At 38.3% G+C, this 26,490-nt stretch overlaps 1 protein-coding gene across 2 annotated transcripts in view; it reads right to left on the reverse strand.

The window, feature by feature from the left end:
- FRMPD1 (FERM and PDZ domain containing 1) overlaps positions 1–26,490 on the reverse strand; it is a 76,548-nt gene that overhangs the window by 10,414 nt on the left and 39,644 nt on the right. For both annotated transcript variants that reach the window (XM_081941302.1, XM_081941303.1), the window contains 11 exons: positions 21,836–21,925; positions 18,626–18,783; positions 17,895–17,997; positions 16,520–16,565; positions 11,231–11,338; positions 7,391–7,486; positions 6,375–6,500; positions 4,600–4,719; positions 2,814–2,950; positions 2,235–2,361; positions 364–459 (listed from right to left, as the gene is read on the reverse strand). In XM_081941302.1, the coding sequence (XP_081797428.1) occupies positions 364–459; positions 2,235–2,361; positions 2,814–2,950; positions 4,600–4,719; positions 6,375–6,500; positions 7,391–7,486; positions 11,231–11,338; positions 16,520–16,565; positions 17,895–17,997; positions 18,626–18,783; positions 21,836–21,921 (1,203 nt within the window). In that variant the 5' untranslated portion in view covers positions 21,922–21,925. The remainder of the gene's footprint in view (positions 1–363; positions 460–2,234; positions 2,362–2,813; positions 2,951–4,599; positions 4,720–6,374; positions 6,501–7,390; positions 7,487–11,230; positions 11,339–16,519; positions 16,566–17,894; positions 17,998–18,625; positions 18,784–21,835; positions 21,926–26,490) is intronic.

Raw genomic sequence — 26,490 nt, forward strand, 5'->3', positions numbered from 1 at the left:
AGTACAAGACATTAGCAGGTACTCCAGCAATGCAAAGGGTGGAGAGTAGTTGGAAGGCAAACAAAAGCCAAAAGTGTGAAATTGATTAATCTTCTCAGTTTTGAGCTGGAAAATAGTTGCAGTCATGTGATTTCCCACTTAGCAACTGCTTTGCTTAGCAGCAAAGTTGCTGGTCCTAAGTAGGACTACCTATACACTATATTGCCGAAAGTATTCGCTCACAACCGAGTCTGATTATGTGGACGGGTGAGCGAATACTTTTGGCAATATAGTGTATCTACAAGAAAACAACCAATATCAGAGAACCCAACAGTTCAGCCCTGAACTATTTATTTTCTTTTCTATTAGATGTCATAAATTTACCATGAGCGTGACATTAAAGACTTTCCCTCCATAGAGTTTCAGGTCTCCAAGAATCTGCAGGTAACACAATCGCACTTGCGCTGCCGAAAGGAGATGCTGCAATTGTTGAAAAACAAAGTTAACACAACCAGATCTTCATAACTGGTAATAATAATTACTCTCATACAATAAAATTTGGGTTCAATAATAATATGGCAAGCTACTACTGTGTTTCCCTGAAAATAAGACAGGGTCTTCTTTTCTTTTGACCCCCCCAAATAAGCGCTAGGCCTTATTTTTTGGGAGGTCTTATTATTTTTGAGGTGCAGGACGCAGCGAGCGTGGTCACCTCATGGCTGCTGCTGTGTTGCGATATTTTCAGGGAGGGCTTATTTTGGGGAGAGGGCTTATTTTAGGGCATACACTCAAAAGCCTGATTGGGCTTATTATTCGGGGAGATCTTATTTTCAGGGAAACAGGGTACTACCACTACCTTCTTGGGACAATAGTGGGGCAAATGTTCCAATTGTCCACCAGTATTATAGGGCATCTCTGAATCAGAAATATAGGCAGTTCTTGTTTACTGACTGCCACGTTTAGAAAATGAAAGCTGAAGTAAGATCATAAGCTGTAGTTTCACCTAGGGATTGCTTTATTTAGTGACCAAATTGCTGGTTCAATTGTGTTCATTAAACGAGGACTATCTGTAGTCTTGGGAACAGTCAGTATTTCTGAAGGTACCACAGAGTAATATTCAGCACAGAAATATTGTATTTCCTTTTAACTAATGATGTTATCCCAAGCATTGAACAATACAGTAAAATATGAGATTAGTTGATTCCCAATAAATACAAAACCATATTCAAATCACAAAGATAGACAATTATTAACCAGCTTTATCGGTATTGCCCTACTTTTTTATCGACAGCATATGCATATCCTAAAATTCCCCAGGGATCCATCATTGTGCTCTTGGAACATAAGTGTTATTGTCGTATTTATTTTTCTAATGAAGATCACAGAGAGGTCAAATCACCCTTTTTAGTCAATGACCGGATCATTTGTATTTGTACACATAGCCACACAATCCCCTTTTTATACTTTACTGGCCACTAATATTTTCTAGTCTCTCCCAGTGCCATCTTGGTCCTTACTAATAAAAGAACTGATTTTATTATAGAAATACATTCCCTATTCTTCCTTATTCTTTCCAACAGTGAAGATAAAGGTTTCCCCAGTTGTGTCCAACTCTAGGGGGCGGTGTTCATATCCATTTCTTAACAGAGGGAACCAGTGTTGCCTGAAGAAACTTCTGTGGTCAGGTGGCCAGCCTAACTATCTGCTGAGGCACATGGAATGCGGTTACCTTCCCACCAAAGTGGTACCTATTTATGTATTCACATTTGTATACTTTCAAACTGTTAGATGGGCAGGAGCTGGGGCAAAGATGGGTGCTCACCCAGTCACATGGGACTCTGGTCTCAAACCCGGCCTGTCAACTTTCCAGATAACAAGCTTAATGTCTTTAATCACTAAGCCATTGCGTCCCCTTGCTTACCAATAGTAAGTATTGGTATTTGGGAAAGGAAAAGATAGGTTCTATAAGAGTAAATACAGGAATAAAAAGGATCTAAGAAGGAAGATGATGGCAGAGTCAAGGTCCATTAGAAGGTGACCCAAAGGTGCTTTTTCAAGGGGCACTTAAATCTTTAAGAGGTTTCCTTGGAAGACGTTTTGCTTCTCACCCAAGAAGCGAAGCATCTTCAAAGAAAAAACAGAAAGTCCAGTTGCCTCTTGAAAAAGCACCTTTGGGATAACCATGACCTGGATGACTGAGAATCTCCATAGACAATTAGAAGGTGACCTTTCCAGATATCTTAAAGCCACTTTACCTTTTGCCTTGGGTCCAGCAAAAGATGATTCCTCTTCATATGGAAACTAATAGCTTTTTTGATGTCTTTGCCTCTCATGTTTCGGAGCAGAGTTGGAGAAATAAAATTTTCTATTCCCCAATCCTTCCTGCAGCATAAGGAAAAAAAGAGAGGGGGGAAAAAAACCTATCCTGAAATGATCGTCTGGCAGAACTTGCAGTCACCATCCTATAATTGTTACAGAAGGATTTAGAGTTCACAACTGCAATGCACTGTAGGATTCAGCAATTGCTAGCCTTCAAAACCAGAAGTGGCATTGTTCTCAACAACAGGCATCCACCTGAGCTGGGCAGCCCAGGAGAACAAATGATGCAAACGACTCAAGACCAACCTATATGACAGATCACCTTTGAACTCCTTGGCTCAAGAGCCGTGGTGGTACAGTGGTTAGAATGCACTACTGGCAGGCTACTTCTGCTGTCTGCCGGCTGCCTGTAATTTGGCAGCCTGAATCTCACCAGGCTCAAGGTTGACTCAGCCTTCCATCCTTCCGAGGTTGATAAAATGAGTACTTTACAAACTGAATATTTTTTCACTTACTCAATGTACTTTAGTGATACTTTCTGTGGCGGAGCACAGGTGATTATCCGTTCTTGGATGTGCAAGGCGGCCAGCCGTAACGCGACACTGCATTTCATCTCAACAGCAAACCTTTCTTGAAGGACATCACTACAGCTCTGAAATGGATAGGGCCAGGTTAACAAGGGGGGAGAAGGGACATACACTTGCACCAGGTTACATTAAACAGGATTTAATCTAATCCTGTTATTGTAAGAAGTAGTTTCTGCTGTTAGAACATTTGGCAATTATGTTGGTTGCAAAGCCCAATGTTTAATTAATTTGTCTGGGTCATGTACAGTTTGAGACTGGTTCACACATGCACACATTAGCTGGATAGAGAATAAGCTTTTAACATTTCACATAATAGAATATGTAGGTATGTGTTAGAGACAGATTTGTATTTGTTTTCAAATATAATATTCACTCAAGGTTTATTTTAATAATAATATTCTTATTATTTTGCCCATTGTTAATATGCTTTCTTTCCAATTTAGCTGGTTTTGATTTAGAGTATCGTGAGTTAGATACCATGTTTCTCCGAAACTAAGACAGGGTCTTATTTTCTTTTGACCCCTGAAATAAGCGCTTGGCCTTTTGGGAGGTCTTATTATTTTTGAGGTGCAGAAGGCAATGAGTGTGGTCAACTCATGGCTGCTGCTGTGTTGCAATATTTTCGGGGAGGGCTTATTTTAGTGCATGCGCTTAAAAGTCTGATTGGGCTTATTATCCGGGGAGGTCTTATTTTCAGGGAAACAGGGTAGCTAAACAAAGCAGAAGGAATTCTGGCAACCATAAACCATCCATTACATTCCTGCTGGGACATTATGCTAGGCAATCAACACACGAAAGAGTACCAACTATAGGCTGTTTTAACTGTGATTTATTTTCATACTGAAAGAAAATATATAAACACATTACATAAACTTTAGTGTAATTGCAGCCTATGTTTTTATCTGAGTGGGTGTAATATCTGAACATTTTTATGTAAGGCCACATATCTAAGAAACATATTAGAATATTGTTATCTTTTTTGACAGTAGGGTAGAGAGCAATCACTGGTGAAGAATTTCTTGGACTTTTCAGTTTGTTGTTTAAATATTTTTTTCATTTATTCACTTAAGAATAAGGGACGATATTGAAAATATAGGGTGGAAATGGAATCCAAGGAAAATTGAACATTAAAGTGAAAAGCATTTAACAAGATTCACAGTATGTAGATTGTCCCCAGTGAAAGCTAGCTTTCTCTAAACCTGAGATGCAAATTTTAAATCAATAAATGATGGTATTAGGCCTTTAAGAATGCTTTTCTTTTCTTACTGACCTGTTAAATTTGTCAAGCTTCCTACTCTCACAAAGAGAACTGCACTCATGGAAAATTATCTGCACTCTGAAACAATTATACATTCTTCAACCCAATTTACTATCCATCATCACCCCATTCTTATTTCTGCACATATATCACATTTGGACACACAATGTGGCCTTTATTTTTTCCTGTTTGTCACTGTAATTATAAAATGCATGTAAAAATCAAAGTCAAAATTTCTGAAATAGATTAAATCTTGAACGTTCAAGATTTATGTTCAAACAGTTGGAAAAGTATTATTAGAGTTTTGTAGTGTTGTGCTACACTCATGTGTATATTCATTATGTGAAGGCACCAACATTATTATGGATGAATAAACTTGTATGATACTTGGGTTTATGCTAATTATTGATGAAGCCTAACCAAGTCAGAAAAGCTCATAGTGTATTCCCACATCACCTGCAAGTAGAGATATTCAAAAGCCACTGGATCTTCGTGCAAGAGGTGCAATGGATCTCTGGGGATAAAGCAAACTCTGAAGAGGCATCGATAATCATGAGACTCTTTCCTCTGAACCACCTGAAACAAAGAGGAGATGATAGGTAATTAGGTAGGTAGGTAGGTAGGTAGGTAGATAGATAGATGATAGATAGATAGATAGATGGATGGATGGATGGATGGATGGATGGATAGATGATAGATAGATAGATAGATAGATAGATAGATGATAGATAGATAGATAGATAGATAGATAGATAGATAGATAGATAGATAGATAGATAGATAGTGGTAGATAGACAGATAGAGTCTATAGCATACTACCACTATAACAAAATTATTGGAAACCATATAAATATATAAATAAAGGTGGCTCAGTGGCTAAGATGCTGAGCTTGTTAGAAGGTCAGCTGTTAGAAGGTTGGCAGTTCAGCAGTTCGAATCCCTAGCGCTGCGTAATGAGGTGAGCTCCTGTTACTTGTCCCAGCTTCTGCCAACTAGTAGTTTGAAAGTATGTAAAAAATGCAAGTAGAAAAATAGGGACCACTTTAGTGGGAAGGTAATAGTGCTCCATGCGCCCTTGGCGTTTAGTCATGCCAACCACATGACCATGGAGACATCTTTGGACAGCGCTGGCTCTTTGCCTTAGAAATGGAGATGAGCACCGCCCCTCATATATTACTTGCAAATTTGTGCAACTGCCACCATTCCTCTTTCTGGTAACAAAATTACCCACTATTTTGATTTTCATTTTGGCTGTGTACACAAAGTTGGAAAGCAATCAGATAAAATGAGCACTTGTGATCAAATGGTAAAATGATAGATGGCTGCTCAGAACAACTCACCTTCAAAATTCAGAGTTGCCAAGGGTAGCGGGGGGGATTTTGAATCACCCAAATCTTTGGGGAAACCTAATCTATGTGGATCTCATCAAAGAAACCAAAAGAATGGAAATTTATGTCTAACAATTTTAAACACTCAATCATTCAGTATCTACTATTATAACAAGGTGTGTGCTTGACCTTCTGGAAGAAAGAATTGAAGAAAGAAGTTTTGTATGACAATCAGTGTATTATCTTCATTTCAAGATGATTCATTAGGGAAGCAATTTATATTAAATCCACCTCAGCATGACTTCATTACAGTTCAATGGTACTTTAAAGAAAACAAAGAGGTATTAAATAAACATTTATGGTCCACCATTAGGAATAAAATTATACAAATTCCAAAGAGGGTGTTTACATTTTTTACTTTGAATAACAAATTGATAGCTGTTAACACTGTATTGAAAAGAGTTAATGAAAGTAGATTCCAGGGAAACTGATATATCAAATCAAATCAAATCCAAATAAATGAAAATTGGGATTATTTCAACAAGGCTGCTGTTATATAAACAGGTTTACAAGTGTGCAATGTTCTGAATCAATAGCCCCAGTTTTCCATCAGCCATATATTTTGAAGGGATACATATTTCAGTTTTGGAAGGTGTGAAACTTGCGGTTCTATTAATGTGACTGATCTATAAATCCCATTTCTATGATCACTAGTCATGATGGTCAAGCTGATAGGAGTTGATAATTGGAGTTTGTACTCTCCCAATCTATGGATTATGAAGCACAGGAGACAAAATGCCAAAGTGAGCAATTCTAACCTCCCTGCACTGGTTAGTATCCCCAGGCAAAAGTTCATTAATTTGTCCACCACCAACATAAATGTCCTACAGCAGTGAAACTCACCCGTCCAATGAGCTCATCGTCATGTAGAAGATACATCTTCAACACATTGTACTGTTCTTCCAAAACCAAAGCAAAATGTTCAATGCTTTGAATGGATAGCTTTTCTTTCAAAGTGAGAACAATGTCCTACCAATTATGGGTGTAAAAAAAAAAATCACAATTTCAACAACATGTAGAAATTATCTAGGTCCACACAATGATACACTTGGAGAGCTTAATTGCTCACAAGGATAATTGTACACACGTCATAAGGTATGGCAGATCTGATCCATGATGGAGAAGCCATTCAAATGCGTAAGAATTCTTTGGCACACAATCTTGGCTAGTGTAGCTTACTGACAACGAACCCCCATTGTTGACTGCAATGTAATCTGACAACAATTCGAAAAAAGAAATACCCATGTGGATTAGAATCAAAATAGAATACAATCCAGCGCACAGATATGGAGGATTACAATTTGCACTACTGATTTCTCTTGACAGTTAAGTAAGGATTACCATACATTATAAAGTAGTAATAAAATTTGCAATGAAGGGCATTAATCATAGGCTACAATAAAATCTTCTACTTGGCTAAATGTGGATCATGTCCCAATCAAATTTATGAGCGTTAAAAAATACAGGGGAGCATTATGGCTGAGGCAAGTTGGCTATTTCATTGCTTTCTTATTCTATTTTTAAGAGACTTCAGCAAACAAAAATACTGAAATATGTTGTTTGGTTCATGAGGGTCCAACAGTTTCCATCATATACCAGATTTGTTACTTTACCTGCTCATAATGTTTTCCATTATTGTAGTAGATTCTGCAGCAATGTATTCAGCTTCTGGCTTTCGTCACTGAGTTTAAAGGGTGTTACATGTCTCTTCGCATTTTATTCAATTTCTCTCAACAAAACATCTTGCAATATAGAGGAGAGTTTGGGAAATATTCACAAGGCCAGCTCCTCAATGGCCACCATTGCCAAGTGGGAATTCCTAATCCAATATTTAATTACGATATTATACTTAAACATACCTTGACTGTTGTGTTTGCTTCAAACTTGAATGCTTTAGTCTGTCCATTTTCTAAATAGACTTTGAGAACATTGGGCATACACAGAAGAGAACTTCCCTAGACAAACACACAAAAGACAGCAACCAGTGAATACCTTTGACTCTCAAATTTTGTGTGAAATATGCAGCAATTTACTGAGGAACAAAAGGAGTTCTTAGCAAAAAGTAAAGTTTGCTTAGTTCTAGGGATTTCCTCCCTTACTGGATTTCAAGGCTTAATAGGGTTTGGGAACATTTACATTTTAAAGAACATTTTGTCATGTTGAGGTGCTGTTGTATATTTAATTTTGAGCATTTATTTTTCTGTCTATAGAGCAAGCCTGCCAGTCAGAGGTTACAGAGCAGGAAATAAATGCTGTTAGGTAAAGAATTAGCCTTCCTGTTGCTTGCCTTTCTGTTGTCTCTTGGGTGCAAGTGAGAGAAATCAAAAGATTAAATTTAATTCTAGTGCTATAAAGCAGCCTCCTTGTGGGAATGTTAAGCCATTGCCACATGCTTTTGGAGATAGTAAAAAGGACAATTCTTTGTGATTTCCAGATTCCAGCCATCCTCCCAATACTTTAGTTTGTTACCTTATTATTCTTATTGAATAAACTATTATTATTTATTATTGTTTTATATTGGCAGGATTTAGTTAATTCAGCCAGTTCTCAAGTCAGCAGTCATGATCTGTTTTGCTTGCAGTGGGACCAGAGCCCCGAAAAACCTCACTTGCACAAGTTCCATTGGTTTAAAGACTTTGAAGAAGGGATATGCCTTAATGAAATATGAATAGTTGGTAATCTTGCAATTCCAAAGGATTTTTCTTTAGCTCAACATTTTACAATGTTTTAAGATCCCTAAAGAGGTTCTTTTTCAAAACTCCTTCACAAAGAACAATGAACCTCTCCAGGAATAAGGATTGGCTTTCTAAATGGTAGGGTCTTAATTTAGGAATGTCTTCCTGGCACTTGAATGGCTCAATCAACACTTTAAAAAATAACAATTGTAACACAATCTTAACACTCTATAACCTTATCCTTTAATTTTGCATAGATCTAACAAAAAGCAAGGAATAGGATAGGGTTCTTTTTGTCTACATCTGGTATTCTCCTCCAACACCAACTTTCAAAAAAAAAGACAATAACTCTTTTTATCCTTTTTCTTCGAAGTCTAACTTTCACTTTTGTAGAATGTCACTAGAAAAACCATGTCCTGCATGATTTTAATTGTTAAGGGTATAAATGTGTCATAGCATCTGAATATCTTTTACCAAAACCTTTGCTGCTTCCCTACTAAATGTTGGTCTGTATCATATTTCTGGACTGTTGGTTCCTTTACTGTTGACAGTTGATCTTAAAAGGCAGAAACTATTCACTGCTTTAATATGTTCTGACTGACAATTCCAGTCCATTTCAATTTGCTGATACCTAAGATGTCAATGTGTTAAGTAATTCGTCTTTCACTGCATTGAGTTTTTCATGTTCCCACTGTAATTTTATCTTTGCAGCTTTAGATTTTCTTTTTCTGCATGGCAATTCCCAAAGGGCTCTACTCTAGCCATGTGACAAACATACAATCAGCTCTTCTTCAGTAGTGTATTGGGTACCCTTTGACCCCAAAGGCCCATCATTCACTATAGCTACTCACTATAGGAACTAAACAGTTTGTTTAGTTACCAAAGATACAATGGCACTGGAAAAAGTGACTTATGAATGTTTTTCACACTTACTACTGTTGCAGCATTCCTTTGGTCACGTGATCGAAATTTGGATGCTTGGCAACTGACTCATATTTATGATGGTTGCAGTGCAGTTAATGAATTAATTAAAGGGTCAAGCAATCACCTTTTGTGACCTTCTGACAAGCAAAGTCAATGGGGAAGCCAGATTCACTTAACAACCGTGAAATGGGACAAACTTCACTTAACAATAGAAATTGTGGTTTAATTGTGGTTGTAAATAAAGGACTATCTGTACTATATAATCAATCACTTTACTGTGTCTATCCATGGGGTTTTCTCGGCAAAATATGGAAGTGATTCATCGTTGTCCTCTCCCACGCACTATGAATTAATGCTGGCATCTACTTTCAACATCTTTCTATGTTGCTGCTGGCCAATGTAAGTGCCTGCTTGTTTTAGCTGGGATGACCTTCAAGCTTGCTCAGCCTGCTGGGGTTATATATATATACTCGTGGCATATTCTCCCATTATTCTTTGCTCATTCCTCCCAGGATCACCTCCTCCCCAGGTTCCCATGATGAGGCAGCATAGCAGAACTGAGGGGAGATCATCATTTACATAGCCAGATTCCTCAGATGACCCATGCAGAGGATTGCCACAGGGTGATATACAAGCGTTACCTTGGAAAAGTCAGGTTTAAAAGCATTTCGTCTCATCAACAATTGATGCCTTCAGCCCAACACTGTGAAAGCACTTCTGGGATTTTTCCAAAAAAAAAAAAATCTGACTTCAGCTGTAATATTCCATTTAAAATTACTACTGTGATGGGCCCTCCTACAAAGGTTGCTGTGCCGTTTGGAAAAGTACTGTAAAATATCTGGGAAGGCTATCTTCCTGCATGGATAAGAGCGGATGGATTTAGAGAGATCCCTATATGTAAAACAATGCCTCTTGTTGTATATTCATGAGTTCATAATCCTTGACTGAGCTGAAGAAAAAAGGCTAGACGACAAGCAACGTGATTAGAAATGGGAGAACAATAGGTCTAGTTTGCATCGTAATGCAAAACTACTGATTTAATGTTTTCCAGGAAACACGCGATTGGAACTGCAGCCATATTCACGCAATATTGGAATCTTTTGCACACAGCCTTCAAATTAAAAATATGCATATTAAATATTTCGAAGAAAAGTGCATTGTCTCAAGTGGACAGGATATATGAAAATAGACTGCATTCAAGAAAATAAAACGTGAGGGCTAAAACTGAGTGAAAGCAAAATGGAAGGATTTATTTATCTTTGCCAGGTATAGCAAAGTGTTCACACGTTTGTAAACAGAAAAGGAACGGGGGAAAAAAATAGGGTTCTGTTAATACCCCATGCAGAAATGGGTAACTTGAGCCTCTCAACTATTTCTGAATTCCCAGCAACAGCAGTCAACTTAGCCAATAATGAGAGGTTCTGGAAACCATAGTTTAACAAAACTCGGAGAAATGCAGGGGATCCCTACTTTTTAGATTAACGATTTTGCAATTACATTGTTTATTAATGCCCCAGCAGGAGAAATAGTGTATATAAAAATATGTCCCCACAGAGAAAATATCAGGTATGTCCGCAAAAGGCCGTTACAAAAATTTAAGGTGGCTTCTGTGATTGCTCAATAGAATTGTGCGTGTAAAAAACAAACAAACCCTGGAGCTTTAATTCATGATCATGGCTACCATTTTGATTTTTTTTAACTCTCCTGTCCTCCTGTAGATGCTCCTGTTAACATTGTTATTCCATTCCATTTTCTTTTTCGAGGAATACTAAGGACAATTTGATTTCAGCATGCTTACTGAATCAGGTTGAAACATACACTTTTAACAAGCTTTTTCCTTCTAACAAGGAAAGAAAGATTTTTGTTTATTTTTCATTGGCATCCTAGTTGGTTCAAATGACCTCGAGCCCATGGATCCATCTGACAAAGTGCAAATATATTTAAGTTGGAGGGAATAACAGTTGTGAAAAGGCCAAGTTGTTTTCATTTCATGCTCACTCTCAGTCAGTGCAGTTAGCTTAGTATGTAATTTGCTCTACCTGTCAAAATTTTAAAGCCAACTATTCCATATGGTTTGGCAATAATAGCAATCACACAAACCTGATTATGTCCATTCACAACAACCTCTTCCGCAAAACGGACTTTAACGGGATTTGTTTTTAGCCTGGCTCTTTTTTCTGCTGTAAGAAAAGATGATTTAGGGCCACCCTGAAAAACAAAAGCAATGGATTGGCAAACTATTATACAACACGGTAACAAATTCTGAGAGCACATAATGCCTTCTCACAACAGAAATTGACACAGAATCACAAAAAGAGTAAGGCCAGAAGCTTGCTGGATCAGAGCAAGGGAACATCAAGTACAAAAGGTGGGTAATTTGAAACCTTCACAGCATTTCCTCTTTTTTGAAACTCCTGGAATTTTTTTTTCCTTTTGACAACCCCGTAATCCTTTGCTTCAGGGTGGGGTCAGGATGACTGAATGGAGCTGAGCGTTTACCAGCCAGATGCCCTTCCTGACACCTATGCAAAGTTTGCAGCAAATATTTTCTCTTTGGGCCCCGATAGAGAAACATCTGCCACTGCCTACGATTGGCGTCTCAACCTTCCAAGTGGGAGGTGAGAGTCTTTACCTCTAGATCATCATGCTGTGCCAACTCCTAGAATATTTCATTTCATTATTATTATTTTATATTATTTTATTTATGTTATTTTATATTATTTTATTTATGTTATTTTATATTATTTTATATTATTTTATATTATTTTATATTATTTTATATTATTTTATATTATTTTATATTATTTTATATTATTTTATATTATTTTATATTATTTTATATTATTTTATATTATTTTATATTATTTTATATTATATTATATTTTATATTATCTATCTATCTATCTATCTATCATCTATCTATCTATCTATCTATCTATCTATCTATCTATCTATCTACCTACCTACCTACCTACCTACCTACCTACCTATCATCTATCTATCACATTTCTGAACCACCCTTCTTCCTCCACAGACCATAACCACCAGGAACTAACAGCAAGGTTTCATGCTCTTTTCTTAGGGTAAATATGTGAAAAGTAGAGCATGAGCCCTAAAATAGGCAGCATAGTTAAGAAAAGTGGATTTCAAGTCCTCCAAAAATATTAATGCTGGCTTCTGCCCATCAACACTGGCCCAATCTCCTTGCACATTTTTTTAGAGCATTCAGCCCTTTTCTTCTGAAGTTCCCAAATGGAGCATGAAAAAGAGGGACATGTTTTCTGTTTTTTCACAACCATCTTCCTTAATTTGTTGCCTTCTAAGTTACAATACCCGTTAGCCCAACCAACATGGATTGTAATGCTAAGAGCACCACCTGAATTCTTGCAGCAGCCTTTCTTAATAGATGATTTTTAGATGCCTAGGATCACAACTCCTAACCTTATCTTCAGAACCAATGAGTTTCATGATAACAACAGTCGAACAAAACACAGCTCACATTCAGCCTTTGCAACAACTCTTCTCAACTTGGAGCACCCCTTGTAATTCTCAACAATCCCAGCTTGAAATGAATGAATGGGATGGGTTAGGGAAAGGGTGTCAAACTGGCAGACCGTGGGCCAGATGCGTTGCACGTAGACCACGCCCACCCCAGCTTCGCCAAGGGGAAAATGTTGTGAAATGTCATGTGATGGCAATGTGAAGCCATGAGTTTGCCCCCCCCCGGGTTAGGCTGACGTAAAACATCTGGAAGGTAGAAAGAGTTGGAAGGCCTGTTTATAACAAGTGGGATGTGGAAGGATCTTGTTTCTAAAGGTGGAATCTCTTAATTGTCACGACTAATTGCTATGACAGTGATAGTTATTTAGTGGCCATCAACAGTGCCTTGTGGTAGACAACGTTTTACTGTATGTTAAGTGAAGGCAAGCCAGAATAATCTGTTTTTTGTAACTATGTGCTGAGTGAAGATGTACATCATCTTCCACTGTTCAACTCATCACCAGACCCTGAATTCTTGCATTGTCTTAGTTGGGGGGGGGGGAACACTCTGATTACTGTCAACACTGTGCATTTATCAGTTTCTTTCATGTCTCTTTATGTTTTCAGCACCCTTAAACTAAACAAACCTGCTTTGATAGGATTATCTGGAAACAAATTGAACTTTTGCTGCATCCCACTACAAATACTGATGAACATATTGTGATGCCAATTCTCAATGTCTTCTCAATTTCTATCACCCCTTAATGTATGTATTTCCTGAGTTAGGATTGGTAGTAATTGTTTTTATTACAATTAAATATATTTTAAAAATCAGGAGAGAAAAGGAACATCCCAGAACTATGCAATCTCTGAATTAGCAGGTGTAAGAAATAAATGCAAAATGGTTCAAATGTACAGAGGAGGAGGAGGTCTAGTTCCAAGCAGTTAGTTTCACACATGCCCCAAAAAGCTCAGAACTTCTATCAACACCAAACAACCCACCAGAATGAACAGAAAATAGGTTTCATTTTATAACCGTTAGTTTACCAACAATTTCAGAATGTATTTATATTTTATTACCCACAGTTACATTGACCAGCTATCCTTGCATGTGCTAAAAATGTCTTCTCAAAATGCATGTTTTCAGTGAAGAGTTTGGCACTAATGTCCTTCCTAATCTTTTTTATATATATAAAAAAGGCTGTGTGTGTGTATGTTCCAGCATAACACTGGAACGCCTTGAGCAATTTCAACCAAACTTGGTACACAGATGACTTATTCTCTGGAAACAAATACTGTGGGGATAAGACACCCCTAAAATCCCTCAGTGTGTGTGTTCTATAGATACAGCCTGTTGTGCCTTAAAATGGCTTCTACTGTACTGCCGCAAAATGGCTTCTACTGTGCAGCGTACAGTACACAGTATTCCACAATGGGGCTCCCTCTGGTAAGGGGGAAAATCCAACGTTAGAAATTACATTTGGTCCGGACATTTTCCCCCTATAAATAAATACCTGGGCAACGCCGTGTTATTGGCTAGTTCATTATAACTGAGCCTGTAACTAAGTCCTGATTCCCCTGCAACTTCACCAACTTGGTTAATGCTTCCTAATTTTCACCATTTTGATTTCTGCTATCTCACCTAATATCTCGCAAAAAGTCTCAAGGCAGTGTTATTCTCTGTGAAATGCTATGCACCCTGACAATGTTAGTTTCCCAATAATTTCAAAATAGATTTCTATTTTATTACCCACAGATGCACCTGCACGCAAAGCTAAGATTTAGTGCATTGTTTCATGGCATTTTGCATGCTGAAAGCTCTCAAGTTCTATCTGTAACATCTTCAGCTCCAAAGAATCTAGAGTGGCAGGTTGGAAGCCCTGGAGAATTGTGACTGTTGGGATGGACCAGGGCCAAGCAAGACTTCTATAGTCAGGCCAACAACACTTGTTTTCCTTATCAAGGACCAAAAGGGCAGGGTGTTGATGTGATGGCACTACTGAAAAAGGCAGCAGCACAATTCCCTTCATCTCCCTCCCATATTAGGATGTCTGGATTATTGGTTTTTTAGTGCACTTATTTTGCTTCTTAATTTTCAATTCTTTGCTGACCCAACACACAGATTTTTTTGCTGATGGGATCTCAGCATGAACTGATGGCAGTAAAGAAGGTGCAGTTGCCTATCCTTGGGGAACAATCCTGGGCAAGATGGATTGTTTAACTTTCTATAACAGAGCGACTTTGTATGTCTGTATGACGGCACTCAAGCCATTGATCGTTTGAATGGGGACTCCAGCCTTATACAGGAGCCCTCAAATTATAGAATACAAATGCCTATAAATGTTAGTTTAAAGGCATGTTTATATAAGGGAAAGTTGCTTCTGGAAGAAGGTATTGGGATGGATTGCGGTTGGTCTTTCCACTTATATTTACCTACTACAAATTCATATTTTCCTTCCCATCAACAATATTTCCTGGATGGATTTAAATGCATACATTGATACAAATATTTCGACTTGTGAGAGGCAATATGTAGCCAGTCATGTTTGAGCTAGAAAGCTAAGCAGAGGCAATTTCAAAGGTAGACTATCGGGGTGGAGGGGTTGGGGGGGGGGAGTTCTGTTGTGGCAGCAAAAATGATATTTTCAGAATTTGTAGATGTAGTGTGATTATAGTGCAGTGCGGTGTACGGTACGTTTTACCCAGATTGGTAAAATTACCTAAGTGATCTTGGGTGATCTCAAAAAGGGATGCAGAATTAGAGCTGATTAGTATTTGTATTGGGGGTTGCAAGGAAATCCAAAAGCTATAGGTGAGACAGAGAAACTCAGAATACTTCCCAGAAAGTTGTGACTGGAAATCTTTTATCATTTTTTTGAACAGAAATGAAAAAAAAACTTGTGATTTATGGCTTTGATGATTACACGGGATAGATTATAGAAAAAGGAGTATTATGATGTAATTTTTAAAAGAGAGAGATATTAAAATATAATTGTACTTATATTTGCTATAAAGAAAAGTCCCTTTTTTTCTTTCTTTTATATTCTTCTTTAGCTTTCCTTTTTTCCCTTTCTTACACTTTTTGCTTTCTTTGCTTTCTTTTTCTTACTTGATATCTATTTATATTTGTTTCTATCATCCATCTATCTATCTGTCTGTCTGTCTGTCCTCTGTCCATCCATCCATCCATCCATCCATCATCTATGTAAACAACATAGACATGAAGTCATTGGGAATTGAGCCTAAATTTGTCATTTTGAAGCTTTATTTTACTTCAAACATATTTTGTGGGTGATTTAAGTGGGTCTATAAAGCTCATGGATAAGTATGCCCTAGGCCAGGTACTATTTTTTTTACTTTTTAAATTTGTGTCTACTCTCCAAAAATCAATTTTCCTCCATCTAAACAATTGCCAAATATCATGCTCTGCACATTTGCATGTAATATATACAGTAGCTTGAACCCACATCCAACCCTCTCTGTTGATGTAGACTAGGTGACAAAGGTCCAGTGATGTCAACATCACTTTAAACCATTTACCTCCTTGCCTTCTTATTGGCAAGCATCTCACTATCTTTGCCCAAGGATACTCTAATATAGGGCTATCAAACTCCCGGCCCATGGGCTGGATGCATCATGTGCTACCAACGCTCATACCACTCATTTTAGCAAAGGGGGGGGGGGAAGTCCCGATACATCATGTGACGCCACCAGGATGATGTGAGTTTGACAACCCCTGCCCTGTAATACATCAACTCCCTTATCTGGGCATATTTCCCACCCTTTGTATCTCTAAGATTACCTCCTGGAACTTCGTATTTGTGATTCTCATTTGCATACCCATCAGGAGGCCAAACCTTACCCTCCAAGGAGTAACTCAAACACCAGTGGTACATGAGGGCAATTTACCGAGGTGCATCGCAGAACTGTAAACTGGAGAGTGCCTTGCGATTCCCTGTTAAGACAATATAATAAAATAAAACAACAGAAGTGTGAATACACAGGATGGAGAACAAGGAGAACACCCCAACCCTTTCCTGCTAAATGGCTTTATTTGAAGACTTCGCTATGAATGCCAATACGAGCTGTATCTTTGTTGTAAGATTATATTATATTATATTTTTGCAAGACTAAGAAGTATTTCTCTCCTCCTTTCCTTTTGCTCTCCAGAAAACGAGGGAGGTTCCCTTCTGAAAAATTTCCCATGTCCTCCCTCCTTTGGTAGGCTGAAACACCTTTAGCAGGCTGTCTGCAGCTCTCCCTTCTGTCTCCTGATGTTATTGCCACATACCCGTAATGAAGAACCTATGGCACGTGTGCCACAGGTGGCACGCGGAGCCATTTCTTAAGAAGACGCAAGGCATTGCCCTGTCAGCTCCAGTGCACATGCGTGTGCTGGCAAGCTGATTTCGGCCTTCATTCTCTGCCATTTTTAGCCCTCCAGAGGTTTCCCTGAAGCCTCCGGAGGGCGAAAAACAACAGTGCATTGGGCCATTTTTCACCCTCCGAAAGCTTCAGGAGGCTTCCCTGAACAGGTCCACTGTACCATTACCTGCCAAAAGCGAGGAAAGCACGGGGGGGGGATGTTGCGCGTGCATGCATGGGGGGGAGGTTGCATAGAATTATGAGTGTGGGCATGCACACGCATGACCCCCCTGTGCTCCCCCCACTTTTGGCACACAATGGCAAAAAGGTTAGCCGTCATTACAACATTTCATGTAGTGACTGTTCAAAGTTACAGCAGCACTGAAGAAAGTGACTTACGACTGTTTTTCACAGTTACAACCTTTGCAACTTCCCCATGATCACGGGACCAAACTTCAGATACTTGGCGACTGGTTCCTACTTACGACGGTCGCTATGTCCCATGGTCACTTGATCACCTTTTGCGATCTTCTGACAAGCAAAATCAATGGGGAAGCCAGATTCACTTAACAACCGGAATACTAACTTGTCAACTGCAGTGATTCACTTAACAACTGTGGCAAGAAAGGTTGTAAAGTGGGGCAAAACTAATTTAACGAACGTCTCACATAACAACAGTAATTTTGGGCTCAATTATGGCCCTACGTTGAGGACTACCTGTACCAAAATACCCAAAATGCTTTTGAGTATGGCATAATAGCATAACAGCTTCAAAATAGGGTATGGTTTTCTGAAGAGCTCAGCTGAGGAGAGGAGAGAAAGAGAAGCTCTCACAAGCTAACATGGTGTGAAAGTCAGCCACTGGAGTGATGTTTAGCCATCCCCCTTTGCCCTGAGGCAGCAGACTCCCATACTGCACCTTAAAAGAGCAGCTGCTTGTTCACCAGTAAGGTCCTCCGTTGCGTTGTCGTTTATGGCGAGGATGCGATCCCCTGGCAGAAGCTTCCCATCAGCAGTGCTGCCTACAAAACATCAGCCTTGTCAGGGAGATACTTGGTATTTCCTGTTTACAACATCGCCCCAAAACAAACAAACAAATGTGCGCTCGTATGCGTGCGTATGTAAAGAAGCCATGTAAGATGACCTGCCGTTGCTTGCCTACAATTTGAAAATTTGAATCCAAATTATTGAAAGGTTCTTAATGTGCACCATTCAGCAAGCCCATCCTGCCCATTCTAGCAGAAGTAATGGCAGGAAGGCCAGTCTCCTTCTCAACATAACCTGCCACTACATTCTGTTGTTCCAAATGCTGTTTTGTTATCCACTCCTGACTGGCGCGAGGCATTTGACGGCTGGCAACACTGGCATCTGCTTAGATTGACATCCCAGCAAGATCTACCAGCTTCCCTCTGGCAAGCCGAAAGGAACAGATGAGAAAGCATTGTGCCCAGATCCCTATTCTTTCAAAAATCCCAGAGCCTGGACTCAGCCAGTTTTTTCTATCTGACTATGTATATTTAGCTTGGGATCCAGACAATGTCAGAGATCAGCATGTTTTTAAGACATCTTTCTTTTTAAAACCACAGCTTTGTATTTCTCCAGACAATTTTCAACATCAGGAAAAAGTGAGAAGGGAAACCTGTTTTCTACCTGCAGCAACTGATGTGATCAAAAGGCGAAAATTATGAGAAACTTCAATGCCATAATGTCCACGCAGCACATCTTTTTGAACATCCACTGTGAGTTTGACATGACTTGGAGGTTGCCTACTGCCATCGGATGATCCATCACTCACTGATGCTCTCCCTCTGCAAATGTAGGGTAGAAAAAAGCCAGTTTAAAAAGAAGATATCCAGTGCTTCCCATTTCCTGAAACCTCAGCATTTGCTTTTGAGATATTTTTACAACAGTGCATACCTACTGAGGAAAACACACAGTAACAGTCTGATAAATATTTTAAATAGTAGTGGGTAGATCCAGAAAAGATACCCATAAAGCTCAAAAGTAATACTGATGCTCAATCTTTGTTCCATAAGACATATACAGAGAGAGATCTTGACTAAAATATGTGATGGCCTCAGTTAATCCTTTTCTTATTGTCATTTCTGTTTTTCCAATACTCTGTTGTTATTCTGTTTTATTTTTCTCTGTTCTGAATGTTTGTTATATTATATATTACTGCATCCCATTTCTATTTCATGTTTCTGCAAATTGTAAGGCAGCAAGAATGGCTAGGTGAATTGGGCAGCCCTATGAATCTAATGAATAAAATAAATGTCAGCATGCACATTTAAACGTGAAGGCCAGTTTAGCCGGATAGCCATGTATTCAGCAAAGAGGCTACGCATGGACTGCTCTTTCTGCATAAGGTCACTTGATGTGAATGGAATAGTTACACAATGGAGTTCCTAACCAAGTGGAAAATCCATGTGGACATGAAGTGAACATGAATAGGCCTGATGTTATGTACCAGTGCTGAAACGTTGCTTTGAAGATAACAATTCTGCAGTTTGGAACAACTCTGTGAAAATTTGAGCATCATCTATCTCCATCCAAAAGGAATTACAGTAAATATTATACAGAAATAAACCAAGTTTAAGCATTTACAGTGATAATATAGTGTCTCGTAAATTCAAATTAGTGGGCGTGCATCCCAGTGGTGAGTTTCCATTTTTTCCCCCATCGGTTCGCTCGTGCATGCGCACGATGCTTCTGCAGGTCCAGGTGGGTGGGCGGAGCCTCACGCCACCACCACTGATGGTTTGCCCAATCCAGGCTGAAACGGGAGCAACCCACCTCTGGTGCATCCCCTAGACCAGGATAGAAACATTGCTGCCTTCACGATATCTATCACAGAAAAGCCACAAGATTTTCAAAGTCACACAAAGAAAGCAACGTTCATATTGGCCATCATAAAATTGACAACATTATATATATTAAGGCAACATTAAGGTATTTGTTTTTTCACAGATTTGTTCTGCAGTGCAACAGAGAGGGACATATTTGTCAATGATTTTCAATGATACATTCAATGGTACTTTCTGAGCGCCATGATGTTCAAAGATTAGAATGGCATTTGTGTATTTTGTATTTCAGCAAGCAAGCATGATGACGTGATCTCTCTAATCTTGAGAAAGTTGGTCTCGGGTTCCTTGGAAATTACTGAGGATTTTTCATTAAAAAAAGATGAATAATGCTGCATCAGTTTCCCTCTAACACAGTTTGCCTACTGATTACAGCAACCTAAAGCCATTCCCTGCAATGCGCATCTGGGAAAAAAACAACAACAACACAACACCATTACAGGAGGTTCATTCCAGATCACAGGATGATAATCCGTTCTCACAGTAGCCAGAGGTGGTAAGCCTAAATCCAAGCTTTTTTTCTCTGTGCTAAAGTTTTGTTCCACAATAAATAGACTAAAAAAATGGGTGAGATGTGAGAAAAAGTGTTCTAATCTATTTTGGGCTACAGGAGTGCCCAAAGTCGAGATGCAACAAAGTCCCGTTCCTTTTAATGTGTGTTGTCATGCATGAGTAAGTTGTGAAATGAGTGATGTATGATATATGTCTGAGTTTTTCTGCAGAGAGAATATCATCCTGCTACCTGACTTCCCCACACTTGCTGAACAGTATGACCCTGAGACCACTTTCAAGTCATGGTGGAGAGCTGACAGATATTAACAAAAGCCACCAGAATGGCAATACGGTCGTTTTGTTTTTCCAAAACCCAAATTTGCAACCCTCCAACATCTGGAGAAGCTAACAAAGAAAAGAATGATACCCAGAGACTCATGATGGCATTCTGAATAGAAATTTGGTCTGAGAAGCAAATCTTGATGGGAGAATCTGGCAATTTTCACAATACCTTCAAACAGACCTTTGTAAAAAAAAAAAAGAAAAAAACCCAACAGCCAGAATAAGCTACCAGTGGTCTTGCAAGCTTTTTCTTTTTTCTTTTTGCAGCTCCTTGCCTTCTTTCCTCCCAAGATTGCCCTCTCAGCTGTGTGATAATGGCAGAGTTTCCCACCAACGTTCAGTGGCAAGTCAAATCAAAGAGGTATGTTAAGCCTCTACAAGTTCTGGACAGGCTAAGCGTAAAAAAAAAGTGGGAAATGCGGTTCAATTTCCATCTTGTCCATTCTGGTGATGCAATTACTTCATTGCCCTGCTCTTTTTGGTTCTTGGTGCCACAAAATAATTAAAAAAAAAACCCCAAGGTTGCTGCAAAATGGGGGTCAGGAACATTTGCTCTCTGGTGTTAGCTCAAGCATTGCCTAATAAATCTACTATAATAGTTGGCTAGCAAGGGTGCCAATCATCCTAACTTTAAATTTCCTCCTCCCCTCCAGCTTAAATTTGTATATGGTTTTTCTTTTTCAGGCTGCTGTGAAACAATGCTACAAATAACTTTCATTTCTGCTTTATTTTCCTCTTTTGGCTTTAATTATTTCAATACTGGCATCCCACCCTACATTCATAGCTAGGGCCAAGACTTTGACCTGGCACTAAAAACGAATGCCAAAATGTCATATCTTTTCTCTGCACTTGGGATGGCACTGAGAGCATATTGATATGCCACAACAGTTGCATTCTTAGAGTTTTCCAATCTTTGGACCTTCAGGAGTAATCATGGCCAGAGTACATAGAATAGTCCAAAAAGTTTGCTATGGTATTTTACTTGACCTAAGAGAGAGGAGAAGGATCAGCCTAAGCCACATAAGCCTTCCTCACTGCAAACAGCTGAGCTTTGGGTGACAAGATCAAACCTAACCAAAACTAAGAAGCTACTGAGCAGCATCTCACACACAATGAAAACACTTTACTGTTCCATCTAATAACATTACATTAAAATACATACCTGGCTGAATTATCTCGTGACCGACGCAGCCATTTTGCTACCATCTGCTCTATCCTACGTGCTTTGTGTGTTTCTAGATCTTCCATTTACCTATGGCAGAGGGGAAAAAAAACATTTTATATATTTATTTACTACACTTATTGAGCTATTCAACCAACTCCCAGCAAATATTCTCCTCCTCCTAGGAGCCCTCCAATTTATATGGCTGGATTAGAGTCTCTTCAAATACTCATGTTTAAATTACTTAGAAAAGCATACCCAAAATGCTATTAAGAAACATACAGTAATTTATTAGACATAACAGTGTAATAACAGAGTCATATACAAAAAAGTCCTCTGGAATTAACATTCTCGGATAACTTTGCAGACTAAATATGTATGTTTTTCTTACATACGTATGAAATTTCTATTAATTTATTTAATGTTTTTTATTAATTTCATCAATGTGTCTTTTCCTAAACACAATTCAGATCTCTTACACTGTATGATTCTTTGTAATTAGTTTAGATAAGAAGTTTCAAAATATGTTTAAATATGGGTATAAGAGAAGAACTGGGGCAGGGGAAGGGGTACAAATCTTTTTCTAAGAAATATCACAGCTTAAAGAACCATTACATCTACAAAATATGGGAACTGAACTGCAGTCTTCACATCAGCCTCCCCATATCTGGTATCATCCAGATGTGTTGAACTTCAACTTTCATAAATTTTCAGATAGCATGACATCTGCACAAAAATAATTGAAAAGTCATTATCACACAAGAAAACCCTTCATTAGAGAAAATGAGTGGATTTACAAGGAACATGGAAGCCACCTGAAATTGGGTCTGGCTATACAATTTATTAATTCAATCTTACTCATTCAGACTAGCAAAACCTCTTCAGAGTATCAGGTAGAAAATCACCCCAATTTCTAATTTGATCAGGGAACTGAAAATACACAGTGTGTTCTTTGCTGTGATTGGTGTTCCATAATTCTCTCAGCAGGAGCTATGCTTCTGAAAAAAGTTTCTGGGATTATTATACAGCCTTTCTCTCAAGCACACTACTTGCATATTAATATTTATCAGCTAGATATATTTTGGTTCAGATCTCACTTCAGTGTGATTCCATTGCCTGATCTTGAGGACTAGACAGATGGCATTCACTTGTAGTTTTGTTAAACCCTTGTACAAATAGGCAGGAACATCCTGGATTCAAATACTTCCTATTACTCAGATATTCCTTTTAATACAAAACTAATTAATACAAAGTGCATTGGATTGCATAATCTTCGTTCTGTTTGTCCCTTCCTTACAGAAATCTTTAAAAGTGAGACAATGCATTTATAGAGAGCCTGTTTGATTTTGACTTAGTGGTTGAGATGCCGGACTAGCAGTGGGGACACCTATGTTTTATTTCTTCTCTTAGCCTGTTGTATGACTTTGGGTCAGTTACTCTCTCTCAGCGATACGAAGAAGGCAATTGTAAACCACTTCCAAAAATACAGCATTTGTCAAGAAAATGGCAGGGACTTGTCTATTAGTTACTGGGAGTTGAGATTTATTACCTCATCTCCAATATGTATCACTATATAATAGATGCATCAGTATAGAGATTACTGATGAGATAGATGGGAATATTCATTGCTTAATTGAGAATTTCAGGTTAAAGACAGTACAGGTCTTTTAAACTCATTATCTTTTCTATGCCATTTTCAGATTCATTTGTTTAAGGTTGTTTATTATTACTTAATATATCTATAGAAAGCCAGTTTGGTGTTGTGGGTAAGGAATCAGGACGGAAACCAGGAGATTGTAAATTCTAGTACTGCCATGGTCACAAAGCCAATGGAGTGACCTTCGGTGAGTCATTTTCTCTCAGCCATAGGAAGCAGGCAATGGCAAGACACTTTGGGAAAAAATATTATTATTATATTATATGGGACGTAATTATTATTACGTCCTATAATGCAATCCTTAGTAGTGAAGTGCAATACCTTGCAACCACGCAATAAGTCAGAGAACATCAATAATGTCAGGCAATAGCAAAGAAACAAAACACACACACACACACACACACACCTTTAAAAAGCCATTTTGGGATAGTGGTTAAGGCACCAGGATTGAAACTAGGAGACCATGACTGAAGCACAAAACAGCCAGGTGACCTTATATATATAGAAATGCAGCTATTTAATATTAAATTTCTATCTTGTGGGTTGAAAATAAATTTGTACCTAATCAATAATTTCTATATTATACATTTTGAAAATGCAAAAGCCACAACTCTTCTACCCATTTCAGTTCACATTTTATAGAGGAAGGTAGTCTTCTAAGCACTTTGAAATTCCATCAGTCCCCCAAATTGTAATGAATGCACTAGAAAGAATACCAATCCAGAAGGTTTACCGCAATGGAGATGTCATTTTCAATAGAGATTAGGCATTTTATGGAGCCAGCCTATGTATTCCACTGAAATAATAAAAAGCACAACTGTTCTAAATCAGTGTTGCATCAGACTGCTAAAAGCTGCTGTCTAGCATCCTTTGACAATAACTCTTCTAAGAATTGTTGGATCTTGTCTAGGAGTCTCAACCCTTGAATTTTAGGCTTCAACCCTCATGGCATCACATTTGAAATCAAGCCAGACATACCTGTTCCTTCTCCACCTGGAAGAAGATGGGTTTGACATATATAATATACAACCGAGCTCTTTTAAGTTCCCATCAAGTTCATTTATAGCTCTAAGCAAAGAGTTTTAAAAGTACTAATTGGATATTTGTACAGAAGTTTAGCAAAGAACAGGAACATGGTGGCTAATGATTGTGGGACAAAATGTTCTCTTTCTCCATAAATATTATATACACTGAATCTTTTTTTTAGGAAGAGGTGAATACACTTTTTCTAGGATGCTTTGCAAAAGTGAAAAAAATGCAGGGTAAATGCATTTTTCAATCTCTCTGTTTCTGTCTCCCTCTCTCCATCTCCCCTCCCCTAATCCAGGGCATAATGGAATGGAAACAACCCAATTGTTGCTTTGGAAACTCTAATTAGAAAAGTTGGCAGAATGGAGGACAGTTTAAAAAGGCTAGTCATGACCTTGCCAAAAAAAAGGCTGTCATTAAGCAAGCAGAAAAAGACAACAATCACGTCTGATTCACAGAGCTAAGTTCATCAAGATATTATTTTCTAAAATTCCCTTGAAATAAATGGGTGTTTAACCATATTTTCACTCAACAAGTCATCAGGAACCAAGGTGGATACCTGACCCAGATTGACTCTGCTGACGGAATAGTGGAAATGCCTCTAAGACAATCTCTATTTACTAGGTGTTCTACAGACATGTGAAACTACAGCTCCTGTGATCTCCTGCCAGTGCTCCCTGCTTTAGATCATATTTCTAATGACTGATATTATTTAATAGAAATCCTGGTCTTGGTCCTATCACCATTTGAAACAAGAATAGTAAATGTGCTGGACAGGGTCTGTCAATGAAATATATTGGTATCCACGGGGGTTCTGTTTGAAACTGTGATTTCAATGGAATCATTGAAAAAATACCAATCCAAATAAGATTACTGAGATGAATTAAATTCTGCAATAGAGATCATATATTTTATGGAACAGATTAGCTTCTATCCATTATTGTACAGTCAAATGAATTATACATTTTTTTTAAAAAATGACAATTCAATTCAGTTATGCATTGCCACTCTGGTGTTTTAACGACTCTGAGCTGATTTTAGTAATTAACTCCAACTCCCCGTTAAAATATTGCTTTATTTCATCAGTGAAATGTATTTGTTTACAGTGACAGTTCATCACACCAATTTAGAAGGGAAGGAGAAACACAATGAAGATCATAAATCATATGAACATAACCATTAGTATGACTATAATTACTGAAACCAAGGATACCGTTGCTGAGCACAGGACGCTCGTGAGATATCCCCAAGGCATTTTATACTGAATGGAAATTCAGGGCATGGAGTGACCATATCAACGGTCTTATTTCGAAGTTTCTCAGTGACTGCAAAAAATCAGACCACAAGGCAATGGAATGGCGCTTACCCTTTCTGGTCATTCCTATCCTGATGTAATCCTAACAGATGGGAAAGAAAACCAGATTGAACTTGTCATTTGTGACAATGAAATCGGACTGCCTGTTGGCTGCAGCCGACACACTACACCTGATCCAGTAATATGGGAATCACTCAATATTAGTGGTTATGGACAGGACACCTGATCTTCCTGTTGGGACACCATAATGGCAGGCTGCTTGTTTTTGCTGTGATGTTATAACCAATATATTTTTGTGATTTATGGTTTCATGAGGCATCGAACCCACTGTATACTAATTTTATTTTGTGATAAATTAGCTCTGCCTTTCAACCAAAGAAAGTGCCCAGGGCTACTAATAATAATATTATTTTTTCCTATACATACACAAAAACATTGAAACCCGCTGAATTTAACAGCTGGGCTAGATTATCTATCAGTGAGAAACAGAAGCAGTGAAGGCAGCCTTTGAGTAAGCTAGAGATAAATAATGCACAACACAAAACTTACCCAAGGCTTGGAAAGAACATGTTCAAGACTATTTGGTAGTCTAACAGGCAAAACCTTCAAAACAAAGGTTCAAGCTAAAGAACGTTGAACACAGGCCTAATCCAA

This window comes from Natrix helvetica (assembly GCF_964273705.1).
Source record: "Natrix helvetica genome assembly, chromosome: 2".
In the NCBI taxonomy this organism is placed as follows: Eukaryota; Metazoa; Chordata; class Lepidosauria; order Squamata; family Natricidae; genus Natrix; species Natrix helvetica.